At 36.0% G+C, this 12,110-nt stretch overlaps 1 protein-coding gene across 15 annotated transcripts in view; it reads left to right on the top strand.

The window, feature by feature from the left end:
* The window catches only part of MPDZ (multiple PDZ domain crumbs cell polarity complex component), a 193,533-nt gene that overhangs the window by 54,443 nt on the left and 126,980 nt on the right, over positions 1-12,110 (top strand). For all 15 annotated transcript variants that reach the window (XR_010407652.1, XM_064579269.1, XM_064579277.1 and 12 more), the window contains 6 exons: positions 105-244; positions 900-1,113; positions 1,846-1,974; positions 3,974-4,183; positions 6,736-6,850; positions 7,385-7,473. Coding sequence is in view for 14 of the 15 variants with exons in the window: in XM_064579269.1 (XP_064435339.1) it covers positions 105-244; positions 900-1,113; positions 1,846-1,974; positions 3,974-4,183; positions 6,736-6,850; positions 7,385-7,473 (897 nt within the window). In the remaining variant the exon portion in view is untranslated. The remainder of the gene's footprint in view (positions 1-104; positions 245-899; positions 1,114-1,845; positions 1,975-3,973; positions 4,184-6,735; positions 6,851-7,384; positions 7,474-12,110) is intronic.

Here is a 12,110-nt window from a genome sequence, read left to right as displayed (position 1 = left end):
TTTAAATTTTTTTTTTAAACTCAGTAATGCCACTAATAAGATAACTGTGAATGGAGTGATTAACGTTTAATTAAAAGTTATTTCTTGCTTTGTTTCCTGAACAGGGTCGCCACATAGAAGTTTTTGAGCTCCTCAAACCTCCATGTGGAGGTCTTGGGTTTAGTGTTGTGGGACTCAGGAGCGAAAACCGGGGAGAACTGGGAATATTCGTGCAGGAGATCCAAGAGGGCAGTGTGGCCCACAGGTATGATTGTTATGACGTCTTCTCCGTTTCTGATACTGTATTCAGAAGGTGTTGATGACCTTGGGAGAATTTAGAGAAAGAAAATGGATAAAAACTGAAATGTAATATAATCTGTTATTAATCAGTTTTTAGAAATCTTTAACATCACTGTGATAAAAAGCCAGTCCTCGGAAGGGAGAATGTCTTTTAAATATGGTCATAAAACACTTTTTAGGAAGGAAAGGAGAATTTGAGTAGGACATTATTCTCATTATTATTAAATGGGCTCATTTTGATCGGATTTAAAAGTTGCAATATAGAATAAGTATACAAATGACCCATGATAACTTGAGCTATATTTTATTAATATACTCACAACAACAACTAAATGTATACACCTTTGCTTTTATTTGTAGTAAATAGGAACATCTAAGACAAAACATATAGGTTGAGTGAGTAGCTGTAAAGAAGGTGGCTTTTAAATGGGAGGGATTGATTAGGGGTAGATAACTAGAGCCCAAACTTAACATTTTCAAAAGTAAAATTGCAGGGAAAAGCTTAAAAAGTGTGGACATTAGAAAACTGGCTTAAAAATAACCTGAAAATATATGCAAAGAAGCTGTCATTTTCTTGAGAGCTGTCAGATGTCTTTTACTCCTTTTTTCATTCCTGATAGAGATGGAAGATTGAAGGAAACCGATCAGATCCTTGCTATCAATGGACAGGCACTTGATCAGACAATTACACATCAGCAGGCTATCAGCATCCTGCAGAAAGCCAAAGATAATGTCCAGCTAGTTATTGCCAGAGGCTCATTGCCTCAGCTCATCAGCCCCATAGTTTCCCGTTCTCCATCTGCAGCCAGCACAATTTCAGCTCACTCTAACCCTGTAAGTACATAAGATTTGTAAAAGGGACAGATATTATTTTTCTAGTCCTTTTTGGTTGTCTACAGATTTCCATTTCCTGTAGGTCCTTGTATTTCTTGAGTTTTTCCCATTTTATTCTTTTATCTCTCCCTAGCTTGGAATATTAGTTTTTTAATTACGATTAAGTTACTGCCTTCTAAATCAACTTTTACCTTTCTTTGTGTATTCTTCTGGTTGACCACATTCCTCAAAAAAAAAAAAAAGAAAAAATTCAGTTTTTCAACAAACCTGACTCTATCTTTAGACAGAAAATAGTCTTGATTTTGCTTTATAAATTACAGAATTATACTGTTTGAGTTAGCTGTCAGTGACTTCAAGGAGTCCTCTAATTAGAAATCCTGTAAGGCAAGATTTTATAGAAGATAATCTTAACAGGTGATGATTTCTCCTTGATCTTTTTCTTTTTTTAGAAGTTCTACAAAGGGTCTTACAAATCAGTGCCTATCTTCAACTGGTTAAATGCGGTCACTGTAAAGATGTATTGATAATTTCAAGAATGATTATATCAATAGCAGTAACAATCTGTTGAAAGGGAATTATACTAAATCAAAGGGACATTGTATCTGAACATTGTATCTGAACTCCATTATTTGATACCAATCAGAAAATAATATTCACAAAACTCTCAACTATAATAAAATTTCAGTTTTTCCACCAAATTTTTTCAAAGTCATATAGGAGTTTTGTTTTCAGGTTCACTGGCAGCATGTAGAGACTATTGAACTGGTGAACGATGGATCTGGACTGGGATTTGGCATCGTCGGAGGAAAAGCAACTGGAGTGATCGTAAAAACCATTCTGCCTGGAGGAGTAGCTGACCAGGTAAGCTACTCCAACAGGTGTTTTATGCTGTTTTATCAAATTATATGCCTTCATCTTTTATATTTTCTGTTAGAAAGAAGAAACTTTGGCCTTACATAATGTCAAAGAAGCTGAGTTAGAACTTCTGTTTTGCTTGGCTTTTCCTAAAGTGTTTACTTTTAGCCCTCGGAGAAAGATCTTTGAAGAGGGACATTGCTCTTAAGTTACAATTCTATTTATTTTTTTAAAGATTTATTTATTTTAGAGAGAGAGAGAGTGCAACGGGGAGGGGTAGAGGGAGAGAGAATCTCAAGCAGACTCCATGCTGAGCACAGAGCTGGATGTGGGGCTTGATCCCAGGATCCTGAGATCATGACCTGAGCCGAAATCGAGAGTCAGATGCTTAACCAACGGAGCCACCCAAACACCCCTTAAGTTACAGTTTTAGGCAATGATCTTAAGACTCTTGTAGAGCCACAGACTAAAGCCCAGGTTATGGTTTTGATCATTGTAGAGGTAGCTACCCTTTATTTTATGATCATAAATCATATTTATAAACCTAGTCTGCTATTTTATAGTCACAAGGTATTATGGAAAAAAGAATATTATTGAGAGAAGAAACAAGATTCGACTTGTCCCTTTAGTGATGGTGTCATCTTTGTAAATGAAGCACAGCCTATTTTTATCACTCGGAGTAGTTTGTTAAAGCGTTGCCATTATGCTCTGTGACACTGTTGGAATATATGTGAGAAAAATTGTTGTAAAGTTACTGGTTATGATTTATATTTTAATTTGAAAAGTTCTAGTGTTCAGTAACTTTTGCTTTGGTTGTAACGTTTTGTTTATAAAGTTGTCTGTTTTTGCATGTGTGTTTGAACTTAAACTAGAAAGTCAGTTTAGCAAATATTTCTCATATTCATATATGAAAAGCCTGTTTAATGGCAGCTTTATCAGTAGAGGTATTGACAGTAGCACAATAATATGCATATTTTCTTCCTTTTAAATAATAGCCAGCTTTTAACAGTATTTAATGAAATTCCCCTAGTTGACTGGTTTGCAGTAAATTAAGCCTTGTCTTCAGTACAGACTTGCACCGTCTAACACTATAGCTACTTGTAGCTACTTGCTACTTCTAAAATTCAAATTTAATCAAAATTAAATAAAATGAATACCTGGGGTGCCTGGGTGGCACAGTCAGTTAAGTGTCTGACTCTTGGTTTCAGCTCAGGTTAGACCTCTTGGGTCATGAGATCAAGCTCTGAGTCGGGCTCCACGCTTAGCACAGAGTCTACTTAAGATTCTCTCTCCCTGTCCCTCTGTCCCACCCCCCCACCCCCGCTCAAGCTCGCTTTCTCTAAAGTAAATAAAGAAAATTTAAAATTAAATAAAACGACGAATTCAGTTCCTTAGTTGGATTGAACACATTTCAGGTGCTCTGTAACCACATGTCAGTAGTAACTGCCATATTGGATGATGCAGAACATTTCTGTCCCTGCAGAAATTTCTAGTGAATAGTGCTCGTATGGAGGATAGTAAGACTCATCCATCTAAATTTTCATCTATTTCGTCTGAAAATTATTCTTTTAGGGATATTTTTAATTGAAAGTGCAAGACAGAAATGTATTAATTCACTGCTTTTTTGTGGTCTTTCTATATTTTTTGAGTAATATGTATTTGCATATGCTTCATCTTTGCTTAGTGGCATTTTCTTTTTTTTTTTTTCTATTTCTTAAAAAACTTATAAAAGGCTTATTATTTTCCTGTATATAATGGGTAGAAATCAAATTGAAAAGCTCTTATCAGCTGTTGATTTAAGGAATATTTGTGAATTTCAGTTACTTGTATCACATTGAATAATGTTAAGATGCATCAAAAGACAGTTAAAATAACAACCACATGGTTAATGTTCCGTGATTGATAATTGACATTACTATTTTTAAATTATTCTCTTTCCCTCATTTAGGATTTCTCTGACGAACTTAAAATATTAGTAGCCTGATTAACTGGTCTCTTTATTCAGCATGGGCGACTGTGCAGTGGAGATCACATTCTAAAGATCGGTGACACGGATCTAGCAGGAATGAGCAGTGAGCAAGTAGCACAAGTGCTCAGGCAATGTGGAAACAGAGTTAAACTGATGATCGCAAGAGGGGCCGTAGAAGAACCAGCAGCACCCTCCTCTTTGGGCATCACCCTTTCCTCATCCCCATCTTCTGCACCAGAAATGCGGGTAAGTAGGTAGAAGCAGTTACTAGGAGCCTCATAGACAATAGCATTTAGATGATAGTGCTGTTTAGAAACTAGACTTAATGATACTCATTCATATATTAGTGCTAAAGAAAGAAAATTCAAGTGTAGATGTGTTTCAGCACTAATAATATCTTATTAATTAGGAATCATGTGTAACATGAAAAATAGGTTTCTTTAAAAAATTCTAGGTTACTCTTTTACATCTTTCTCTAAGCAGCACGTTTATGAGGATAATCTTTTGCAAGATGATAAAATTTTAAGGAATTATTTGCTACTAATAACTAAAATGTTTAATTTTATTTTTCTTCTATCTAGAAGGCTCTCCCGTTAGGCAGGCTGTGAGTTCCATCATTCTCTTTCAATACCTTTCCTTTTAGTGTCTTTTGGGGGGGGGGGAGAATAGGGGTGGGAGTATCAACAAAATAATTTTATCCAAAAATCTCTTAAAGCTTTAAAAACAGAATTACATTCAATTTCTAGATAAGCTTTATAGCAAATGCAAGTCCTGCATTCCTTTTTCATAGATCTAAAAACATCTATGATATTTTTCTGTTAAAGTTTTTTCTAATTAGTTGCTATGGATTCTTTTTTAATAGCCTAACCTCCTCTATAAGCCCTTTAAAACTTTATTAGAACACTTGAAATTTCCATGATTCTGTTGTTTTAGGCTTGAGTTAGTTGCTATTTTTTGCAGAGAAAAAGAAGTAAAGAAAGAAAGCTTGTGTATGAAAGTATTTAAATCACATTCTTTTGTGGTAAACAAAACATTTTATTCAGCAATATATAAATGAATGCAATACCGAAAACCACTTGATGTAATTGAAAGCTTAGAAAAATATCTATTCTGTGCATATCATCATTTCTGAAGCTTGTGCCCCTTTTAAAACCATTCGATAGTCAAATTGCCACCCTCTAAAATAGCACTCGCATAAGTCTTATTAAAAATAGAAAACACATTTGTTTCAATTGAAGCAGATTTCATCCTGTCATTTTCTTGTAATTATCTAAACTTTAAACTTTTGCTAAGTTTGCACAGATAATTATGTGCAATGAAAAAAATAAATCAAACTTTACTATAAAATTGTATCTCACTTAGATGGACTATCAGTGAGATATAGTCAGAGTTGGCTTAAAGAAAATAAAAAAAATATTACCAGCTAGCCCCAACCTGTATGTCCATCCGAACCTTCGTTCTGTTGTGATTTTTGTAGGGTTCTCTGGGGACTCTGCTGGTACCATACAAGTACATAATGCCAGAAGCTTGCTGATAACTTTACTGCGCTAGTCCACTAATGCTGAATTCAGAGAACCTTGCCCTTCAGCCCAATGTGTAATTAAGAATAGTTTTACGTGTGGGGCACCTGGGTGGCTCAGTCAGTTGAGCGGCTGCCGTCGGCTCAGGTCGTGATCCTGGGGTCCTGGGATCGAGCCCCACATCCGTCTCCCTGCTCGGCGGAGAGCCTACTTCTCCCTCTCCCTCTGCCTGCCATTCTGCCTACTTGTGCTCTCTATCTATCTGTCAAATAAATAAATAAAATCTTTAAAAAAAAAAAAAAAGAATAGTTTTACGTGTTAGAGGAGCCTGCTTTCAGCTGTCTTTTCAGGGATGAAGATCAATGCAGAAAGGCATGATTTCCTTATAAAGAGCTTCTAAGTTAAAGTCTGAATTTACAAAACAAATACAGTAACAATTTTAAATAGCTCTTTGTTGCATTTCACAGGTTTTCAAAGTCATCATCAGTGTATTAATAAAATGTCTGGAAGATAGATGAACTCCTATTCCTGGTGTTAGAATCAACTATCCATTTAAGGTAGTAGTAGCAGCAAGTTAGTGGACAGTGTCCTGAGTGGACACTATGGCTCCTATATTCTACTAGGGATCTTACACACTGCAGAACATTTTAAGAGCAGGGGTTTTGCAACCAACTTACCTGTATGTGAATCCTGCCTCTAATAGACTGCCTACTGTTTGTCCTTGGAAAGGTTTATGTTCCTCAGTTTCCCCAGAGAAGAACTGATAGGAATTGTACCTCCCTCATAGGTTGTACTAAGGAGTAAATTAAGACATCTCAAATGTCTGTTACATAGAAACTGCTCAATAAATGTTATCTGGACTTGTTATTCTTATTCCTGATAGAGAGTTGAGCAAAGCAATGATTAGAAAAATTCAGATTTGAACGTGTTGACCTGAATTCAAAACATGAGTTCTTTCAATTGTAGAAACGAAGATAAGCCATCCCTGAAAATAGAATTTGTTAATAGGAGACTATTTGATTTTTAAAATTTTGTATACACAAATCATAATGCATTTTTCTGATAAGTGGGTGTTCAGCCTTACTGCTGACATTACTTTTGAGTAACAATGTAATGCTCAGTTCATGTTGTCAAGATTGAAGGAGTAGTCTCTTCCGTAGTTTCTTTGCCACCTAATGATATTATATTATTCCTAAACATAGGTTGTTGCTTTTTGAGTTTATCTTGTTTGTATACATGTTTCTTGTTCTGCATATTTATTTACTGATTTTATTTTAGGTTGATGCTTCTACTCAGAAAAGTGAAGAAAGTGAGACATTTGATGTAGAACTCACTAAAAATGTCCAAGGATTAGGAATTACCATTGCTGGTTACATTGGAGATAAAAAATTAGGTAGTTTTAAACACTTTTTTTTTTTCTTACTTAGGAATTGCCTCTGATATCTTTGTCTTGTGAAATATTGAATCAATATGGGGCACCTGGGTGGCTCAGTCGTTAAGCATCTGCCTTCGGCTCAGGTCATGATCCCAGGTTCCTGGGATCGAGCCCCACATCGGGCTCCCTGCTCAGCGGGAAGCCTGCTTCCCCTCTCCCACTCCCCCTGCTTGTGTTCCCTCTATTGCTGTCTCTCTCTCTCTGTCAAATAAATAAATAAAAAATCTTAAAAAAATATTGAATCAATATTATGTATTTTCAGATTGTTGGATGAACTGATCAAAAACTTCCTTAGGAATAATTCAGTGTCAGAAACTGATACTGTGCTTGACAGACAAAAATCATTGTCTTATTCTCTAGACTAAGTTTCTATTGGTTTTGTTCCTGTGGCTTGTTGATTTATATTTATTCAAAATTAGGACTTTATATGTGGAGAATGAAGGATGGATAGTTTTTGAGTGTGCTTTGCAAAAACCCTGTTTCTAATCTTAGAACCTTCAGGAATCTTTGTAAAGAGCATTACAAAGAGCAGTGCTGTTGAACATGATGGAAGAATCCAAATTGGAGACCAAATTATAGCAGTAAGTAACATATTTAATAAGAGATTTGTTCATTTTCATGGTTGAGAAATGCATTCTCCTAGTTTACTCAGTTTTGAGAACTACAGTTAGCTCCATACTAATTTAAGCTTTTTGGTGATTTGAGGCTGTCATTACAATTACCCGTTTTGTTATTTTGTAGAAGAACATTGGATAGAAGCTTCACTGATCTCAGTTCTGAATAATAGAATAATTTCTGATATATCTGATTTCTGGTCGTAATGAATTTGTTACATTAATATACTTATACTTTAGTTGCAGACAATCTAAAGGTAAAGACCAGATATCATAATCTTTAGTGTACTTGAATCTGAATTTTGGGACGTGTGCTTTTTTTAATATCAGCAGAATGACACTGTTGTTGTTGGCTCCATGTCCAGGCCTCTTTTTAGCTCTAAGGATATACAGGAATAAAAGAAATAGATCTTAACTCCCTCTTAATCAGATCAAGCTCATCATTGTTATTGTAGTGACCTCAGTATGTTTTGAGCATATTGGTATTCAAGGCAGTGTACAGAAGAATACACCTTCACTTCAGTGTTCTCTGCAAACTGGGCTACCCTAACTACTCGTTGAAACACAGTTTGAGAGACCCTACACCAGGGGCTTCCTGGTCAGAGAAGTTTAGGAAAAACTGATAAGGTCTCTTAGGGATTCATAATGCACATTGAAAAATCTAAGACTCTGAGAAGTTATGCAGTACAGAAAAAGCTATTTTACTTTGGGTTTTCCTAAACTTTTGTAATCATGGGCTCTTTCTTTCCTCAAACATATATTAACATTCTTTGAAAGACATTTTGGAGAATACCGATTTATCTTAATATGTATTTATGTTTAATTAAGTCTCTGTTGTTTCCTTGGGATCTTATTATGATACGAGTGTAGAATGTTAATATAAGAGTCCATGTTCATAGTGGCTTTATTCATAATAGGTGAGATGAGGAAGTAACCCAAATGTCCATCCATGGATGAATGGAAAAGCGAACTGTGATGTGACATATATATAATATATATTATATATATATAATATATACATATTATATATATACCTATATACACTAAAGTTTATGATATCTGGTCTTTACCTTTAGATTGCAACTCAAGTACAAGTATATATATATGAAATGGAATATTACTTAGTCTTATAAAGAAGGAAATTCTGTCATATCCTGCAACATGGTTGAACCTTAAGGACATTATTCTAAGTGAAATAAGGGAGTCACAAAAAGACAAGTACTGTATGTTTCCATTCGCATGAGGTACTTAGAGTAGTCAAACTCATAGAAATAAAAAGAATGGTTGTTGCAAGAGTCTGAGTGGAGGGGAACATGGGGAGCTGTTGTTTAATTGTTACAGAGTTTCAGTTTTGCAAGGTAAAAACATTCTAGAGATCTATTGTATGACACTGAATAAACTTAGCACTACTGAACTTTATAGGTAAAAGTGGTTAAGATGCTAATCTTTTTGTTATGTGTTTTCTACCACAATTAAAAAAAAAAAAAGAGGTGCCCTTATTTCTGCCTTTGCTTCTACATTACAATTTTGAGTCTTCTTGGGCTTAGTTCTGTAAAACTAAGTACACCTGTTCACCTCTTGAAACCTGTGAAGATCAAGTTGTGCTTGCCACTTAAGTTGGCTATAACCTGGGAATGAGTTTTAACCACTGTATCTTCATTTGTCATACAATGAAAATTAACTACTTTTTTTTTTTTAATTTTGGAGAAGAAGAGTGGAGAGAGAGTACATAGATACAGACTCTAAATCCATATCCAATACCGAATTAAAAATTAAAAACATAGCTAGTGTACTTTTTTCCCTAAGATATATATTTTAATCCATTAAAAAAGTTTTTTAAAAAATCAGCTTTATTGAGATATACTTCACATAGCCTACAATTCACCCATTTAAAGGGTATAGTTCAGTAGCTTTTAGTATTTTCACAACTGTGCATCCATTATCACAGTCAATTTTAGAAACTTTTCATTACCTAAAAAGGAAACCCCATACCCAGTAGCAGTCTATCCCTAATTCTACCATCCTCCCAGCACTAGAGAACCACAGTCTTTTCTCTGTCTCTGTAGATTTGCCTACTCTGTATTTCATGTAAATGGAATTATACAATATGTGGTCCTTTGTGACTGGTTTATTTTGCCTAGCATGTTTTCAGGGTTCATCTATGTTGTAGCATGTATCAATTCTTCATTTCTTTTTATAGCTGAATGATATTTCATTGTATGGATATACCACATTTTATTTACCCATTCATCAGCTGATGGACATTTGGGTTGTTTCCATTTTTTTGGCTGTTATGGATTATGTTGCCATGAACATTCATGTACAAGTTTTTGTGTGGATGTATGTTTTCATTTATCTTGGGTATATACTTAGGAATAGAATTGTTGGATCCTATGATAACTGCTTAGTAAGCTGCTTTCACATACAAAATTGGGAAAAGGAAACTTCCCTTGTATAATTTTTAGGCAGACCAAATGAGTAATTAATTAAAATACTTGGTATAACACTTGGCACATAAGTACAGTTTAATTACGAAGCAGATCCTTTTTAAAGGCCTGAAATAATTGCACATTTAAAAGCACAATAGCGGGGCACCTGGGTGGCTCAGTCATTAAGTGTTTGCCTTTGGCTCAGGTCATTATCCCGGGGTCCTGGGATTGAGCCCCGCATCGGGCTCCCTGCCCCGCGGGAAGCCTGCTTCTCTCTCTCCCACTCCCCCTGCTTGTGTTCCCTCTCTTGCTGTGTCTCTCTCTGTCAAAGAAATAAATAAAATCTTAAAAAATAAATAAAAGCACAATAGCTTCCCTCCAAACTTGTCATTATTTTCTTTTTTTTCCTTTTATTATGTTATGTTAATCACCATACATTACATCATTAGTTTTTGATGTAGTCTTCCATAACTCATTGTTTGCGTATAACACCCAGTGCTCCATTCAGTACGTGCCCTCTTTAGTACCCATCACCAGGCTAACCCATCCCCCCACCCCTCTCCCCTCTAGAACCCTCAGTTTGTTTCTCAGAGTCCATTGTCTCTCATGGTTCGTCTCCCCCTCCGATTTCCCCCCCGTCATTTTTCCCTTCCTGCTATCTTCTTCTTCTTCTTCTTCTTTTTTTTTTTGAGTGAGAGTGTTGAATCACAGACCTGTACCTCTGAAACAAATAATACATTATATGTTAAAAAAAAAAAAAAAAAGAACAAACTTGTCATTATTTTCATTAGGTGGAACCTCACATAGGGTTTTGCTTAGGTAAGATCAGTAATAAAGGGAATTGTTGACTCGAAAGGAGAAACCCCCTTCTCCTGAAGGGTTTTCTTGTTTTCAATAAAGTCACTTGTCTTCACTGTCATCAGTGTTCTGAATTTTAACTTTTAGCAATATTCTCTTACTTCAAAGTTAGGGGCCTCTTAGACTCTAAGGAAACATCATGCAATGCTTTTAGCCATGCATTAAGGGTTTGTGAAATATCACCATCTTGTGGACTTCTGAGATACTTGTAGTAAAGTTCTTCACGCTGGTTGCATTTTCACAACTGCAGTCTTTGTTTTTTCTGGTTTTGTTTTGGCAGCAGTTGTTTGGAACTATACTCTGTTTTTATTTTGTAGTTGTCCAGGCAGTGAGAAGATTGAGAAACTATTTCTTGCTATTTTGAGGAGGTATTGTTTTATAACAATTAAACTTACTTTGTTATAAGATTCCTGTTTTACAAATTGTGCTCTGTTGACCCCTAGGGTTTCACTGTAGACATTACAGGGGACAGAATAGAGCGAATGATTCCATTTTATTCCCTTTGTATATTGGTATCCCATATAACAATTATTTGATCAAGGGATTCTATTGTATTTTAAAAAGTTGACCAAACTGGTCATCAGATGAAATCATATATTCATTCTTCTTAGATTGATGTATAGAAATCCTTGCTAAAGCAGAATGGAATTATGATTGATTAAAAAAAAAATATCGGGAGCCTGGGTGGCTCAGGTGGTTAAACGCCTGACTCTTGATTTCAGCTCAGGTCATGATCTCAAGGTCATGAGATCCAGCCCCTCGTCCCCTCTCCTTGCTCAGTGCAGAGTCTGCTTGAGATTCTCTCCCTCTCCCCTCACCCCTCCCCCTGCTCGCCCACGTGCATGCTCTCTCTCCCTCTCTCTCTAAAATAAATACATAAATAAAATCTTAAAAAAATTATTAAACAGGCTTGTAAGTAAGGAAAAGTGTCAAATGTTGCCTTTGGTATTCTGACTTTGTTAATAGGCTCAAGTTCTCTCTTAATATCTATCTGTAAGCTGTGGTGGAGGGAGGGCTTGGCTGGCTAGATTGAGCGTACTCGGGAGCTGGGGGTTTCCACTTGTTTCAATTAGTCATTCTCTGCTCCGTTATTGTTCCTGCTAATTGTGGTGTCTGCACTGAGCATTATGAGGTTAGTGGAACTTTCCTTGAGAGCACACAGGCAGCCTCCTGCCATTGCATCTAGTTCCAGAGCGCTCTTGTCTGTGGTGCCACTGGGCCTGAAGCCATGTCTTAACACTCTCCGTGATCATAGCAGACCAGAGCTGCCCGGGACCCCGATTTGGGCTTTGCTGACCTTACCTCATACGTATGACA

Source organism: Mirounga angustirostris, unplaced genomic scaffold (genome assembly GCF_029215605.1).
Source record: "Mirounga angustirostris isolate CCGP_5_RB_7025 unplaced genomic scaffold, mMirAng1.0.hap1 SCAF_15, whole genome shotgun sequence".
In the NCBI taxonomy this organism is placed as follows: Eukaryota; Metazoa; Chordata; class Mammalia; order Carnivora; family Phocidae; genus Mirounga; species Mirounga angustirostris.
This window is presented reverse-complemented; position numbering and strand designations above follow the sequence as displayed.